Genomic DNA, 15,632 nt, shown 5'->3' on the forward strand with positions numbered 1-15,632 from the left:
CCCTGAGTGTCCAAGTAAAAAGGCCTAGGCCAGCAGACCCATCGCAGGTAACGATCCACTTCCCCAGAAAATAGCCTCCGACGCTGGAGCACGAGCCGCCGCCTTCCGTCGAGGCAACGAGGACCTTCTGGACCGAGTGCCTTGGAGGCTAGGACATCATCTCTCACAACGTCAATCGACTATCCAAATACCTTATCATATCCCGTCATCGTAAGCCGGTAGTGCACGTCTCCCTTCTTCATCCGTTCCATCGCCTCCTTCAGTCCTTCACTGCCAATTTGCAGTTCTTCCACCCAGCCTCTTAGCCCCTTGTCAGCGGCAAGTTGCAGCATCTCCAGCATCTCACGGCGACTTCCAAGATGGCTGGCACCGATCAGCACACCATTGGAAATTAGATTTTGCGCCTTGATCACTTGTCCTTCCTCTTCTGGCAGGCCTACACTGATCCATCGGCCGTGGACGTCCATCATGGAGAGGTACTTCTCCAGGTCGAACCCCTTGGATGAATTGGCACAGTTGATGATCAGGTCAAAAGAGCACCGATGAGGCTTTTCCCAGCCCTCCTCTGCAGTAGCGATGTAGCCATCGGCTCCTAGCTTGCGGGCATCTGCCTCCTTGGCCCGTGACCGGGAAATCGCCCAGGTCTCTGCTCCCAGAGCCTTGGCGAACATAACACCAAAGTGTCCAATTCCACCCAGGCCGACGATACCTACTTTCTTGCCGGGCCCAGCACCATTGCGAACCAGGGGCGAGTACGCAGTCAATCCAGCACACAGCATGGGCGCGACAAGGTTCGTCTCCAGGGCGTCGGGGATGGGGAACACCCAGTGCTCGTGAGTGCGGACGTGCGATGAGTATCCGCCCTGGCTAACGATTCCAGTATCGGGCCACTCGGCGCCGTATGTATCGATCATGAGCACCGGGCAGTATGTTTCGTTCTCGTTCTTGCATTGTTTGCACTCGCCGCAGGAATACGACTGGGCGCCGACACCGACACGCTGGCCTTCTTTGATCAGAGTCACCTTGGGACCAACGCGTACGGCACGGCCGATGATTTCTGGGCCTGTGAGACTTGCCCATTTTTTCACTTCGAAGGAGCCTTACCGTGTCCGACACAGAGGGGGAATTTCTGGGAGCCCCAACCACCTATGACTGTTAGTCCAGCTTGCAATGGCCTCTGGGAACCTAGGAAAACTTACCGCTAATAGTGTGCACATCGCTTCCACAAACGCCGCATGCTTCTATCTTGATGTCGACATCTGTGCTTGTCAGCTCAGTCTGATACTAAAGGAGTTCCCCATTGGCGCATACCATAGTCGCCGAACGGTTTCAGTTTGAACTGCATGGACAATGATCAGCTGAGTGTCTCTCCCGTCGTGACGTTTTCGACCTACAAAGCGCTTCTTGAAATCGGTATAGGTTTCCGGACTGTCCACCTGGAACCCTTCAGCTTCCTCGGGATACGGCATGTTGGTCTCGAATTTTGCAGAGAATCTGGGTAGAATAATGTGGGTGAAGCGGGTGACGATCCTTCTCGGGCACCGACGGATATTTATCTCTGCCTCCAGTCACAGGCTCGGTGGCACTCCAAATACACTTTCAGGCCTGCGAGTGGGGGTGCAATGAATGACACCTCGTTACCATCGTGACATTATCAGGACAAGCCCTGCCCGCACTGCGGTCCTCTCGACCCTCGATTCGTTCAATCTGCTGCGCTGTAACTATTCGAGGCTATGCTGTTGGCAAAATTGACATTCGGACCAGTCAACGCACGACTTCCAGTGCCTGTACTCACTGACATGAGGCTACCCCAAGACTCCAAGGGAACGCAATTGTTCTCCCTTCACGGTTCTGCAAACGCCTTTGCAAAGACACATACCCCTCTGCCTAGATTGGCGCTCTTCATACCCCTTTCATTCGTGGATGAATTCAACCCGCGACTCGGCCCACTTTATCCACCATAGACAACGGCCTGCAATGCGCGGTGCGGGGTGGAGACGGAATCCGGGGCATTCCTCGGAGTTCACGCCGATCTCTCAACAGCTGTTGATGCGCCCAACTGCACTAATCTACTCCAACAGGTCATCTGCTACGGATTACGGCTTATCTGAAGAATTAATTTTGAGGATCAATTTGAAGAAAGAAGAATAATCATTTTATCATTTAAGCAACATCGGGCAATGTAAGCTCCACGTCCATAGCCTCCTTGATCCCAGCCGCAACAGTCTCGACCTGCGCATCACTAAGCCGTGCCAGTGGTCGACGAGGATACCCGCCGTATCCATAGTAAGACTGAATCGCACTCTTCGTACCCGGAATGGCAGCCTTGGTCAGCACCCAGTCCGCCTGGCTAAGGAGACTCTGCACCTCCATCGCCTCTGTAAACTTCCCCTCGCTCCAGAGTGTAAACACCTTAACGCACAACTTAGGGATAACATTGGCACCACCGGCCAGGATGGCTGATCCACCAGACGCCAACGTCTGCAACGTGAAGTCGGCAATACCTCCAAATGCCACATAGGGGTGGTTCGCAGCCGTCTTGGTCACAGGCACCGAGGATTTGGTCGGCGCAAGCGGCGACTCAGGTTTGATAGCATGCAACGCCCTCGCAACACGGGTCAACTTTCCTGTGTTCGCACAGGTAAACTTCGTCCCTACAATGTTCGGGTGCTGGGAGATGCGAATGATAAGGTCTGAGTCCATATCAATTCCTGCGACGGCTCCCGGGTAGTTATACAGAATAAGAGGAATGGGCGACCCATCCGCAACGGATGTGAAGTACTCATACAGCGTCTCGTCGTTCCCCGTCGCATAGCGGTAGTAGCTTGGCGGGACAATAAGCGCGTATTCCGCGCCAGCGGCGGCAAGGTCTTTCGTTAGTTGAATCGTGCCTCGGATGCTGTTCTCAGATGCACCTGCGATAACGGGGACGTTCGTGAAATTGGCCTCGTCGAGGGCGGACCGGGTCTCGCGGATGACCGTTTGTTTTTCCTCGAGTGTGAGATGAACAGCTTCGCCGTTTGAGCCCATGGCAACAAGGCCAACGAGCCCAGCCTTCGCGAGGCGCACGGCGTGTTTCCGGATTGTGGGCACGTCGAGGTCTTCAGTAGAGGGGTCGAAGAAAGTCATTGTCGGAGCGTAGACTCCGGGGCGGAGGGGTGTTGGCGCCATTCTGATTCTAGTCTTGATAAATGACTAGTACAAGCTTAAGAAATCGAGTATACAAAGAGCAACCAAGAGCGCAGTGGTGTGAGACAGGTATATAAAGCAGAAGAGGGGTATAAACCAGGACTGTATACTAACAGGCAACCCCACGTCCGATTACCTTTTCCGGATTAGCGCGGGCTCATCCCACGTGTCTCCACCTTGGACCCGGAAAGGGTGCCGGACAGGGAATTTCCACCAATCGGCAACTGAGCTTCCTGTTTGAGCTCGGGCCATCAAAAGCCGACTCTATCAAGGTTCGTCATGGAAATGAGGGCCAACGCCTGATTCCCGGCAATTCAAAGCAGAATTGCGGCATGGGGTTGATTCTTCCGGCTCAGTATTTGTGTTAACATTATTCCATCCTAATCCACAAGGTTGTCGCGCTCGTCGGAGTATATCTGCGTCTCATCCGCCCCTTTCTCTTGTCGTTCGCTTGCTTCCCCTCACCCTCTCTTACCCCTCCCTCAATCTCTATCCAATTGTCCCGATACAACAGCAGAGCTCCAAAAATGGCCCCTCCCAGTGTGTTGATGGTCGGTACCGGCGAGTACACAACCGGCTATGTCGGCGGTGGCGCCTCAGGTTCAGACAAGAAAGTCGGCGTCGTCGGCCTGACGCTGTTTGATCTCCGCCGTCGCGGTAAAGTCGGCGACCTCAGCATGGTCGGCGTTTCAGGGCGCAAGTTCCCAGGAATTCGTACGAACCAAATCCCCTCCGAAGTATCGAGAAAGGGTTCCAAAGTAGCTAATGCGCATGGCAGGCGAGCACCTCCACAAGAACATCACGCAGGTCTATAACAACCTCGACACAAGCTTTACCTCTTACCCGGCCGATGACACCACCGATCCAGACGCCTATAAAGCGGCCATTGACGCCCTCCCTAAGGGATCTGCTATCACAATCTTCACCCCCGACCCGACTCACTTCCCCATCGCCCTTTACGCCATCGAACGCGGGATCCACGTGCTGGTCACCAAGCCCGCCGTCAAAACCCTCCCCGAACACATCGCGCTCCTCGAGGCCGCGCAAAAGCATAATGTCTTCGTCTTTGTCGAGCACCATAAGCGCTTCGACCCAGCTTACTCCGACGCCCGCGCGAAGGCGAAAAACCTCGGCGACTTCAACTACTTCTACTCATACATGAGTCAGCCAAAATTTCAGCTCGAGACGTTCAAGGCGTGGGCGGGCAAGGAAAGTGATATCTCCTACTATCTAAACAGTCACCATGTTGATATTTGCGATTCCATGGTTGGCAATGACTACACGCCCGTCAGGGTGAATGCGAGTGCGTCAAAGGGCACCGCTGTTGAGTTGGGCTGTGTGCCCGAGACAGAGGATACAATTACGCTCCTTGTGGATTGGATGCATAAGACGCAACCAGGGAAGGTGGCGACAGGCGTGTATACGGCGTCTTGGACGGCGCCGCAGAAGGCTGGTGTTCATTCGAACCAGTATTTCCACTGTAGGTTTTCGGATCCTGAACCATCTCTTATCTGAAAATCCGTTGCTGACTCTGCGCTTGATAGACATGGGCGCTACAGGCGAGATCCGCGTCAACCAAGCAAAGCGCGGCTACGACGTAACGGGCGACGACTCCGGCCTCGCCTGGATTAATCCGTACGTCTCTGCCCACTTGCCCTAATAAATCCCTCTAACCGTCTTATGATAGGTTCTACATGCGTTACGCCCCCGACGAAGAGGGAAACTTCGGCGGGCAGACGGGCTATGGTTATATCAGTTTCGAGAAGTTCATTGACGCCATTACAGCGCTTAATGAGGGAAGGGCCACCCTGGAGGAGCTGGATAATCGACCGCTGCCCACGCTGAAGAACACGATTGCTACGACTGCGATTTTGCATGCAGGAAGGGTGAGTTTGGACGAGAAGAGGGCTGTTGAGATTTCCGAAAAGGACGGGAAGTGGGAGCTTAAATAGAGGCATAAAAGAGATAGGTAGTGCCTTAGGTGTTTCGAATCTACTGTTCTAGGAAAGTGTTGGGGAAAACAGAACACCTAGGTAGCTAGTTGTAAATGTACGTTGGCGTAGAACGATTCCCAGTATCCACGTACGGTGTACTAGGCATCACCTCTGGGTTCTAGACAAGCAAAGACTCAAGATATATGTGAGGTAGAAGAGCAATCAAGTCAACTCCCAGCGCCATCTCCCTTCCTTTGCCGTGCACTCCGCCATGCCATGCCGCGCGAAGAAAAAAAATTGACTCGCCAATTCAGATCAAAAAACAAGCAGAACAAAAACAACTTGCACAAGAGCAATATGAGAAAATGCGATCGTAGCCTCGTATCCACTGAGTTCAGTTCGCCGCCATAGGCTATTCCTAACTCTACCGGCGTAACGAACTATGTCTGATGATTCCGTGGGCACCTTTATTGAATTTGACGCGGCAGTCAGGACAGTACCATTTCGCTGTACGGCTGGGTACCTCGGAGAGACCAACGCAGTCCAGATGGAACCATTCTCGGTCACACTGAGCAAGTTAGCTAGAACACAGAGTGAAGTGAAGGAAGGGCGTACGTCTGGGTTCTCGCAGCAGATCATTGTTCCGAAACTGACGTCCCCGCAGATACAGTAACGCGGCTCATTAGGGTCGATCTCTTCAAGCACGCCGTCCTCATCAATGCGGATATCTTGCCCCACGTTAAGGCCCGGCTCCCGTGGCCCTACTCGTTTTTTGCCAGGTTTGGCCTTGCGACGTCCATAGCTTACTGCGGCACCCCCGTCCGGGCCGTTTGACACCGGCCCTGGAGCGGGCCGCTTACGGCGTCGAGTGGGAGCGCTGACGCTGGGTGCACGGGAGTCCTCAGGTGTCTTTCTAGCGGGGGTGGCACTTGTCCGACGTAGTTCTCGTGCTGCATTCAAAACTGGCTCTGCTGTTGTATTCGAGATTCCACGCGATGGCGGCCGGGATTCTGATGGGATTGGAGTCGCCCCTCCTTTAGATCTTGTGACAGTCGACTGCACAGCTGCTGCTGGCTTTTGCGATTCAGACGAATCCACTTTATTCTTAGGCGCATTATCCGGTGCTTCTGGAATAGAATCTTCCGTCGGTGATGATTCTCTGTCCCTCTTTCGACGCTTAGCTGTACTGCGCGTAGGTCGGCTCTCACCGTCCTCTTGTGGACCGGCGAGTTCCGGCGCCGGTGGACTGTTCGTCTCGGGTTTCCGTTTTTTCAATGATCGGCTTGGTTTGTCCGCTGCCGAAGACTCCTGCGGACGATCAGCACCGTTGGAGACAAAACCTTGGGAGGTGGAGCCGAGCTGACCTAGGCGCTTGGCTGCTTCTGCCTCCGCAGCGGCTAAGGCGGCTTGTTCTCTCGCCTGGTTTTCGCGCTTCAGCTTTTTGGCTTCATTTAATTTCATTCCTCGGTTGCTCAGTTTCATTTCCATAATGCCATCGACTTCTTTGCTTCCGTCGCGACGCGTGAGTCCTGGAATATTGCTATTGTTGTTCGCAATGTCGTCACAATCAAGAAATTCGGTGCCATTCGCCTCGGCCTCCGCCTTCGCTGCCCGGTATGCCTCCCATCCACGGCCACGGATGGCCAATTCCCGGTGAATCATCACCTCGCTAGGCTGCCAAACTGCGTTCTTTTTCATCTTCTTGCGAAGTTTTGTCATTTCCCACTCCGTGAGACGCAGCCACGGTAAATCTTCGCTTCCCGGCTTCGCGTCTTCCGGAGGGGGTTTCAGCAGTGCCAGAGCGCTGCTAGTAGACATGCCCGCAGACTTAAGGGAATGCGGCGCCTCTCCAGATGGCCTCGAACGACGGGCCTGCTTCTCCTTTTTGGTTTGAGCCACAGGTTCTGACGTCGTAGTCTTAGATTCCGCCTCATTATCCGAGTGTTCCGTGCTGGCGATTGGAGAATCAGGGTGCAATCCCGCAAGATGCTCCGCCGCAACCACAGATCGTCGGGTTCTAGACTTCTTATCGCCTCTCGCACCATCCAACCGCAGTGTAATTCTTGTTGTTGTCGGTGGCGCATCGTCTTTCTTGCTAGTGCGCGGACGCTTCGTGTTTGTAAGGGGTTGTGGAGGAGGAGTGGGCTCGCGCTCGGCAGGTTTCGGCAGCGCTTCGAGTTTCTGCCTAATAGAATCTAGACGGTTGAAATGGCGGTCGACCACGTCGTATAACCGACAGGCTTCGGCGTAAGCGGACTCGCGAGCATTGATGGCGCTGTCCAGCTGCGCCGAGATATCCCGGCGCAAAGCGGTAGGGTCGGGGCGCGCATCAGGAGGGAGGTCGGGGAGCTGGCCGTATTTCTTGGTGAGGTCATGGACACTTTGCGCGCTGTCCAGATAGCGCTTATCTAGGCCGCGAATGAGGGTAAGAGATCGGAGCAAATCAGCAGGGAGGTATTCGGTGTAATCAATAAAGTCAGTCACGGTGGCCTGGGCATCCGGGTCAAATGGGCCATCCAGAATCACGCCGCCGGTCTCATTGAATTCCGCCATTCCAGCTAGTAGGTAAAGCGACAGGGTATATGACGGCACGGGATGGTTGTGGATGTAGGATGTCAACGTGGAAGGAAGCAGAGGTAGTCAGGGCTCAGCAGGCAGCACCATGCGCGACGGTGCAGCCATATGGGAAACAGCCTCAGTGAAAAAGCATGAGCCGAGGGTAGAATGAGCAAACGTCAAATGAGGACGTTAAAGGCCAGGAGAATCGGGTTGACGGGCAGTTGGAGAGAGGTGAGACGACGACGCGGAGTTGCTGTTAGATACTGCTTAGGTAATCAGATGTTGACATCTGGCAGCGCACGTGATAACGGACGACTCCTGTAACCTCTTGTCTGTTAGAGTGACCCTGAGACAACAGCTTCCAGGCAAATATGGATGTGACGCAGATTTGCCCAACTTCTCAGGACGTTTAAGGGCCTCATGTGGCTTTCTATTTAGCCACCCGTTTGCGTGTTGCAGTCTTCTGTCTTTGATTGACATATCTGGTTGTTCATAATAATATATATCTGCAGCTCCAGTGACGGGGGAATGCTCGTAACGCCATCCCAGTCTTAGAATACCATCCTGCGCTGAGATGGTTTCTGAGGTGGATTGCTAATGTTATTAACAGAAACACGCAAAGTATATTAGCTCGAGACATGTAAATACGTTTGACTGCAACCAACTACTTTTCCTGCAGCACAATTCATAGCCTCTCCAATACCATATCGCATTGTTACTTATTTGTGATCTTTTGCCAAAGAGCAGCTCAGAATATGGAAGCTGATACCCAGGAGTACAAGCATTACAATGGGTGCTTGTAATAACCTGGTGACTGCTATCGGGCTTAGCGTCATCTCTCCAGGCCAGGGTTGCTAACCTTCATTAGTGTCTCAAGTTGGACGACAGCCAAGTCATACAACACAAGCACTAAAAGCCTACTTGCTCTGATTCTTCTCCATCGGACTCCCCGTTTGCCTTTTTCAAGCAGGGAGGAGCCTCGAACCCTCGACTTTTCTTCCCATCTCATTTCTCAGTTCCCAGTCAAAACTGGAATCCAAAGGCTAGCGGATTTCTGCCATCGACATCAGGGGCATCATAGAGCGTTTCCAGCTCCTATTTGCCCAGGGCGATGTTATCCTCCAGTTGGACACCCGTCTCCGTCACCCTCAGCCGGCAGCATCGCCGGCAGCGCCGCTGTTGACTAACAAGGCACCCGATCTTCTAAAGAAAGATTCTACTCAGTTCCCTAATCTCAGTATCCCAACTGCAAAGGATGAAAATCTCACTGCAACCGTCCGAAGCACTGACATACCAAGCGCACACGATGGCACATTTTGCCCTTTGTCAGCGATGTCGAGGTTTCCGTATCATCACATCTGTGGAGATGTCATGCAGAAAGTGGCAAGTAGGTTCTTTGACAAGGGTCAGTGTGGAATAGGACATGGGACATGTAAGATCTCCCGCACGTCAGCCCTGAAGTCTACAATTACCAACGCAATTAGATACTATATCCATGTGCCCCAACGTTTAGGCGGACGTCCTCTGCTGCTTGTCTCTACATTCCAGGTCCGGGCTCTGTTTCGTCAGATCAACAAGGCGCTTGACTGCTCCTTGCATCTTCCAACGAGGAACACAGGGAACTGGTTCTAAATTTCAACCGCGAGGGTTTTCCTCAACCCACCTTCCTAGGACAATCGGACAGTCGGAACATCAAAGACCGCTTGGAGGCAGCTATTCCCCAAAGACTTGACATTCGAGATAGTTCCCGAGATATGGACAAGCAGGAGATGATTGCCTTTGGAAAGATGATGGAAGCAGCTGTATCATCGACAAAATACAAATCCAAGTCCAAAGCCAAGAAGCAGCGTCCCCGCATTCAGTGTGAATCGGATACTAGTGATGCTATCAGGCGTTCATTGTGCTACCTTGGTCTGCTTGCTGACTCGACGGACCATATTGACAACAAATGGTATGAACAGTTGGAGTCCAAACAGCCCTGTTTCGACGTCAACAAGCCCGTTCCTTATCCATTCTGGGACGAGGCCGTTTTCATTAGCGTTGATGTCGAGGTGCACGAACGCAGCCATTCGCAAACCACGGAAATCAGTATTTCGACGCTGGATACTCGCGATCTTATCGGCGTTGCACCAGGCACGAACGGCGAAGAGTGGCAATCGCGCATTCAGTCTCGCCACCTACGAGTGAAAGAACATGGAAATCATGCCAACCATCTGTACGTCCGGGGGTGTCCAGCCAACTTCGAATTCGGCACTAGTGAATGGGTTGCATCGGATGACCTATCAAGCACATTCCAAGCCTGCTTCGCCCTTCCTTCGTTATTCAATGGAGCCGACAAGAAACAACTCCGCCCGTTGGTGCTTGTTGGACACAGTCTAGACTCCGACCTCCAGTATCTCAAGCTTGCGAACGTCCACATTCAGGGGCACTCTGGAATCTGTCAGTTCGTTGATCGAATTGATGTAGCAGCATCCTTCCAGCTTCTCCGGGGCGAAACGGAGCCACGCTCACTGGGCGCAGTCATCGGCGAGCTGGGAATGACTGGGTGGAAGTTGCACAATGCTGGAAATGACGCCCGCTACACTTTGCAGGCTCTGGTAGCCATGCTGATAATCACAGCGTTGGCGGACCATTTGGTGGATCGAAGCCTGGAGAAGCGCCTCATGTTTGAGTTGAAATGGGTGACAAAGTGCACCATTCATCATTCAGCACCTCTGTACTGTCAAAGGCTCTAAGGATTAAGGCGGAACTTGCAGGTGTGGTTGTTCTGTGTTCGGCAAGAGCTTGAGAATAAGGGCAGTTGCCTGTTACGTATAATGATACATCTGATCTTAGCAATATCAAACGGGTAAATTCACCGCAGCCCAAGCCAGATAACATCTTTGTACAGCATATATAGTATACCCATATTCCATAGAGATCTGGACATGAAGACAGATTATAGCAACATGGTAGTAGCCCAGCCGCTAGTAAGGCGGAAAAAAACTATTCTCCATTTACGGAGCAGAATACAAAAGCACGCTCTTGCGAAACCGACCGTCACGGACACGTAATAACAATTCCGCTGTCCAGGCCAAGAGAAGAGTCTTAGCTGAGATCATCCAAGAGCGGCCCAAAAAGTGCAAAAGCTGACTCAGATCTGAGCGAAGCACGACCGGTACATGACTTCGGCCATCACGGATAAACTCAAGGAACATCTGACGGACTAGGACGGCCCGTTACGGGGCGTTAGGATATTTTGAATCACATGGTGGCCAACAAAGTATGATCTGGTGTGCTCACATAGCACCGCTACTCGGTCCTACCTGAGTAGAAGCCAAGCGTGGAAATACACAGAGACTTCAGTGCGCAACCGTCGCGCCATCACTTGACATTCCTTTGTTCCGAATCTCGCATTGATGGCAACCCCGACCGTGGGCTCGCAGAACGCAGGACCATATAACGCCAATATTGCGGGGCTTGGCTGATGCTTGAACGAATGGAGTATCGCACAGCACCCTTGGGGGTTTGAGTTCGACCGGGGCCGGAACACGAGCAGGCCAGGCAGCATGATTTAGCTAGCAACGGCTAAGCGAAGAGCTCTTGAACTTGGACTGCGGATGAATGGATTATCTGACTAAGATAAGATGGTTTGCCAGCCTGGGCATTACCAAGAGCCAAGAGCGGACGGGCTGGGCTGCCAAGTTCAGTTTCGACGCTGGGTGATACAGACCTTGGCTGTGGGGAATGATATAATGTCTGCTATCTCGCCAGAGGAAGGAGGCATATTTTCTCGTTCTTCATGAGAAGAAAGAGATCTAGAGAGTGTGCCAGTACGATCGGGGATTAAGAACCTCTTTCAGTTCAGGTATTCGTACGGTAATAGTTGGTATGGCCGGAATGTTTGGCGTCCGACCTTTCGAAGGGGTCATGGCCTGGCCACCTATGCGCCTCAGCTTCACGAGCTTACTTTCCTCCTAGGCTGAGACTGGGTGGACTTGAAGTGCGGAATAATAGACAAGGGCATTACTCGGGCTCTGAATAAGATCAGGTGCATGTTCGTACTCGAAACCGTCCTAGGATTTGGAGTAAGCCGGCGGCTACAGACAGAGTACGTGGTCTCGGCTGCCATACCTGTATGGGAGCCAGTGGTTGCTTCTTTCTTGGCGTTATATTTTCGCTGTAATACCTCATCACGTGAAGAAATATCGTACACATAGTTGCTTGCGCATCCTAACTGCTCCATACATCTCATGGGATAAACACGTCATAATAAACAGTATACAAGGGGCTTTCAAGCTGTATCGGAAGTTGTAGATATAGGGGGTCGTTCAAGGCCTCGTTCTGGTTAAGATTTACCGAGAGTCAAAAGATGTTACAAGCCCGTACCAGGTGTACCATACTAAACCCGGATAGTCCGCACTACCACGCCACCAGCCCCGCGCAGAGCACACGCTCCGGTCGACTCTCGGGAAAAGCCAAGGCAAAGACGGATTTCTAGGCTTATGTCCAAGATCCCCCCGCTGGGCTGTGCAAGCCAAGCTTACTCCTTTGAGTCCGCACAAGGCCATCCCCCCCCTTCTTGTCACATCCCAAGGATTTCCTCTCCTTATTTACCTTGGCTCCCCCATCTTCTCGACCCCCCTCTCTTTCCCTCTCATTTTGCTGACCTGTCCTCTGTTTCGGCACGCGTCTTTTGATGTATTGACCGTTTGGCTGCCGACCGTGCCTCTTAATCTTCAAATCTCTGACCTTTGATTCCTAAACGCCTGGCTCGTTGCGTGAGCTTGGTTCTGTTTGTCAAGAGAGATCCTTTCTCTGACTCAAGTGAGCATTTCTCGTCCGCTCATCACCAAGAAAAGTCATATTCTTGGCGCCATGGCCGAAGAAGCGGTCGCTCCTGTAGCTGTGCCTACCACCCAAGAACAACCAACCTCTCAACCCGCCGCTGCGCAGGTTACAACTGTCACTTCGCCCTCCGTGACTGCAACAGCGGCGGCTGCGACAGCTGCTGTGGCCAGTCCCCAAGCTAATGGCAATGCTGCCTCTCCTGTCGCCCCTGCGTCTTCAACATCTCGTCCAGCGGAAGAACTCACTTGCATGTGGCAAGGCTGCTCTGAGAAGCTCCCTACTCCAGAATCCTTATACGTGAGTTGGAACCATTTTCTTTTGCACGGTCGCGTCGAAAGCTCTCAAAATCAAAGGACGCAATTAACCCTGCTTGTGTTATAGGAACATGTCTGCGAGCGTCACGTTGGCCGAAAGAGCACGAACAACCTCAACCTGACTTGTCAATGGGGTAGCTGTCGTACTACTACTGTGAAACGCGACCATATCACCTCTCATATCCGGGTGCACGTTCCTCTCAAGCCGCACAAGTGTGATTTCTGTGGAAAAGCGTTCAAGCGCCCCCAGGATTTGAAGAAGCATGTTAAGACGCACGCTGATGACTCGGTCCTGGTACGGTCGCCAGAGCCTGGTTCTCGCAACCCAGATATGATGTTTGGAGGAAACGGCAAGGGTATGCCCGTGACGTGTACCTTTGTTGCTAGGCGTAACTAACATGAATCTCAGGCTATGCTGCTGCGCACTATTTTGAGCCCGCTCTCAACCCTGTTCCCAGCCAAGGCTACGCTCATGGTCCTCCCCAGTATTACCAGGCCCATCACGCTCCCCAGCCATCGAACCCGTCTTACGGCAACGTCTACTACGCTCTAAATACCGGCCCAGAGCCTCACCAAGCGTCGTACGAATCCAAGAAGCGGGGTTACGATGCGCTTAATGAGTTCTTTGGTGACCTCAAGCGCCGACAATTTGACCCTAACTCCTACGCTGCCGTGGGCCAGCGCCTGCTCAGTCTGCAGAACTTGTCCCTGCCTGTCTTAACGGCTGCGCCTCTGCCCGAGTACCAGGCAATGCCTGCTCCTGTGGCTGTTGCTAGTGGTCCATATGGTGGCGGCCCTCACCCTCCGCCGGCATATCATCTTCCACCAATGAGCAACGTCCGAACTAAGAACGACCTGATCAACATCGACCAGTTCCTGCAGCAAATGCAGGACACAATATATGAGAACGATGATAATGTCGCTGCGGCTGGTGTCGCTCAACCTGGAGCTCATTACATTCATAACGGCATAAGCTACCGCACTACACACTCGCCTCCGACACAACTTCCCTCGGCACATGCCACAACTCAGACGACTGCTGGTCCTATCATCTCAAACACATCTGCGCACTCCCCCTCGGCTAGCACTCCGGCTTTGACACCTCCCTCAAGTGCGCAATCGTACACTTCAGGTCGCTCTCCCATCTCGCTGCCTTCTGCCCATCGTGTTTCTCCGCCTCATGAAAGCGGATCCAGCATGTACCCTCGTCTTCCTTCGGCGACCGACGGTATGACTTCTGGTTACACTGCCGCGTCAAGTGCCGCCCCGCCTTCCACTCTCGGCGGCATCTTTGACAATGACGAGCGCCGCAGGTACACTGGAGGAACATTGCAGCGAGCTCGGCCCGCGTCCCGTGCTGCCTCGGAGTCGATGGACCTGTCCAGCGACGACAAGGAGTCCGGAGAGCGAACTCCCAAGCAGATCTCCGCCAGTCTGATCGACCCGGCTCTCCATTCAGGATCTCCGGGCGAGGATGATGTAACTCGGACTGCCAAGGCCGCGACGGAGGTGGCGGAGAGGTCGGACGTCCAGTCGGAGTGGGTTGAGAAGGTTCGGCTGATTGAGTACCTACGTAACTACATCGCCAACCGCCTTGAGCGGGGTGAGTTCAGCGATGATTCGGAGCAGGAACAGGACCAGGACCAGGGCCAGTACAGTGATTCTCGGTCGCCAGTTTCCAAGGCGGATGTTGACATGGAGGGCATAGAGAGAGATTCTCTTCCCCGCTCACCGCGCACGGTTCCTATCAAGACTGATGGGGAAAGTGCCGAGGATAGTGTGATGTATCCCACTTTACGAGGGCTGGATGAAGATGGAGATTCCAAAATGCCTAGCTGAGGCCGAAATCGTTCATGATTTGTCTATAGCTTGCTGTATCTCGCTCACTGAGTTCCATATGTGGTTGGCGTTATAAAGGCTTGTAAGGATCCCACTGGAGTTGAGTTGTACCTATTTTGTCTGCTTATTTGTGTTTTTCCGTTTGTCATGTATCTATCATCATATTCTCTCCACTGGCGCGGCATGATTTTCTCGGCTCGTTCATGACCTATAATAAAGAGTCGTAGGAGCTCAAGTAGCTCTGGTTCGGTTTTGGAGAAAAGACCACCTGAAACCCAGCTGTTGTTTTTAAAAAATTCTACCAACTTACCCCGGCGTACCTGAATATATGATTTGCCTGTTTTTGAGAAAGAATGGTTCGCTGCCGGTTCAATGCTACGGTATTTTCACATACAACAAAACGAGGGTGAAGCATTCCACCAGTTTTTCTTGCGGTCCCGCCTGGCGCAGAAACGGGAGTGACGCAAACAGGAGGTCAACGACGTCCCACGGATGAGATTTGTGGATAGGGGATGGATTTAGTCAATTTGCGTCTAGGAGTTTGAGACTGTGGATGGGCTGGGCAAGGCGAGTGTTGTGGTTGACTGCATCCGGAAAAACATCATCAAGCTGGCGGTAGCGTGGTATCAGAACGTTTCCTCTCCATTTGTTGCTGCACTAGCGGAGTGGGCTGCAGGTTTGCAGGATTTGCTATTAGTGCTGTTTTAGGACTATAATAACGGCGATAAGACAAAGCAGTCGAGTCGAGTTTAATTTACTTCGACTTTCTGTCAAAGACTGGAAGCGGTCACGGTCGAGAACGAGAACAACGTCACTGCCACGGCCTGTCTGTCGAGCGTTTCTTCTGTTTCTACATGCTTCTGCAGCTAGATCGCTTCTTTTGCATCACTAGTTAACCTCCAGGGTCCAGAGATCCGCTATCTGATCTTGTTCCTACATTTTGTTCTCTTAATCTACAGTTGACACA

General features: G+C 52.7%; 6 protein-coding genes across 6 annotated transcripts; 3 read left to right on the forward strand and 3 right to left on the reverse strand.

Annotated features, from left to right (window-relative positions):
- Positions 1-179: 179 nt before the first annotated feature.
- BDW70DRAFT_158365 (NAD(P)-dependent alcohol dehydrogenase) lies at positions 180-1,469 on the reverse strand (the record flags this gene model as incomplete). The annotated part of the gene is made up of 5 exons (XM_073740497.1): positions 180-1,057; positions 1,105-1,146; positions 1,200-1,259; positions 1,312-1,339; positions 1,395-1,469. The coding sequence occupies 5 exons, from the start codon at positions 1,467-1,469 to the stop codon at positions 180-182; spliced, it is 1,083 nt and encodes a 360-aa protein (XP_073597563.1).
- Positions 1,470-2,063: 594 nt separating this feature from the next.
- On the reverse strand, positions 2,064-3,252 carry BDW70DRAFT_22613 (dihydrodipicolinate synthase family protein). The gene has a single exon (XM_073743534.1). It carries the CDS (start codon positions 3,169-3,171, stop codon positions 2,164-2,166), a length of 1,008 nt encoding a protein of 335 aa, XP_073597564.1. The 5' UTR covers positions 3,172-3,252; the 3' UTR covers positions 2,064-2,163.
- A 256-nt stretch (positions 3,253-3,508) lies between these two features.
- On the forward strand, positions 3,509-5,170 carry BDW70DRAFT_133016 (Gfo/Idh/MocA family protein). Its single transcript, XM_073736256.1, has 4 exons — positions 3,509-3,903; positions 3,968-4,669; positions 4,734-4,824; positions 4,877-5,170. Exons 1-4 carry the CDS (start codon positions 3,717-3,719, stop codon positions 5,139-5,141), a joined length of 1,245 nt encoding a protein of 414 aa, XP_073597565.1. The 5' UTR covers positions 3,509-3,716; the 3' UTR covers positions 5,142-5,170.
- A 62-nt stretch (positions 5,171-5,232) lies between these two features.
- BDW70DRAFT_22621 (putative PHD finger domain protein) lies at positions 5,233-7,882 on the reverse strand. Its single transcript, XM_073743535.1, has 2 exons — positions 5,739-7,882; positions 5,233-5,691 (listed from the first exon to the last, which is right to left on the reverse strand). The coding sequence occupies exons 1-2, from the start codon at positions 7,674-7,676 to the stop codon at positions 5,548-5,550; spliced, it is 2,082 nt and encodes a 693-aa protein (XP_073597566.1). The 5' UTR covers positions 7,677-7,882; the 3' UTR covers positions 5,233-5,547.
- Positions 7,883-8,471: 589 nt separating this feature from the next.
- Positions 8,472-10,353, forward strand: BDW70DRAFT_148976 (uncharacterized protein; the record flags this gene model as incomplete). The annotated part of the gene is made up of 5 exons (XM_073738943.1): positions 8,472-8,492; positions 8,766-9,007; positions 9,301-9,510; positions 9,748-10,279; positions 10,330-10,353. The coding sequence occupies 5 exons, from the start codon at positions 8,472-8,474 to the stop codon at positions 10,351-10,353; spliced, it is 1,029 nt and encodes a 342-aa protein (XP_073597567.1).
- A 2,097-nt stretch (positions 10,354-12,450) lies between these two features.
- Positions 12,451-14,896, forward strand: pacC (putative C2H2 transcription factor PacC). The gene is made up of 3 exons (XM_073743536.1): positions 12,451-12,809; positions 12,894-13,182; positions 13,236-14,896. Exons 1-3 carry the CDS (start codon positions 12,540-12,542, stop codon positions 14,663-14,665), a joined length of 1,989 nt encoding a protein of 662 aa, XP_073597568.1. The 5' UTR covers positions 12,451-12,539; the 3' UTR covers positions 14,666-14,896.
- The last annotated feature ends 736 nt before the right edge of the window (positions 14,897-15,632 follow it).

The sequence above is a fragment of the Aspergillus foveolatus genome, assembly GCF_047715535.1.
Source record: "Aspergillus foveolatus strain CBS 279.81 unplaced genomic scaffold BDW70scaffold_14, whole genome shotgun sequence".
Lineage (NCBI taxonomy): Eukaryota > Fungi > Ascomycota > Eurotiomycetes > Eurotiales > Aspergillaceae > Aspergillus > Aspergillus foveolatus.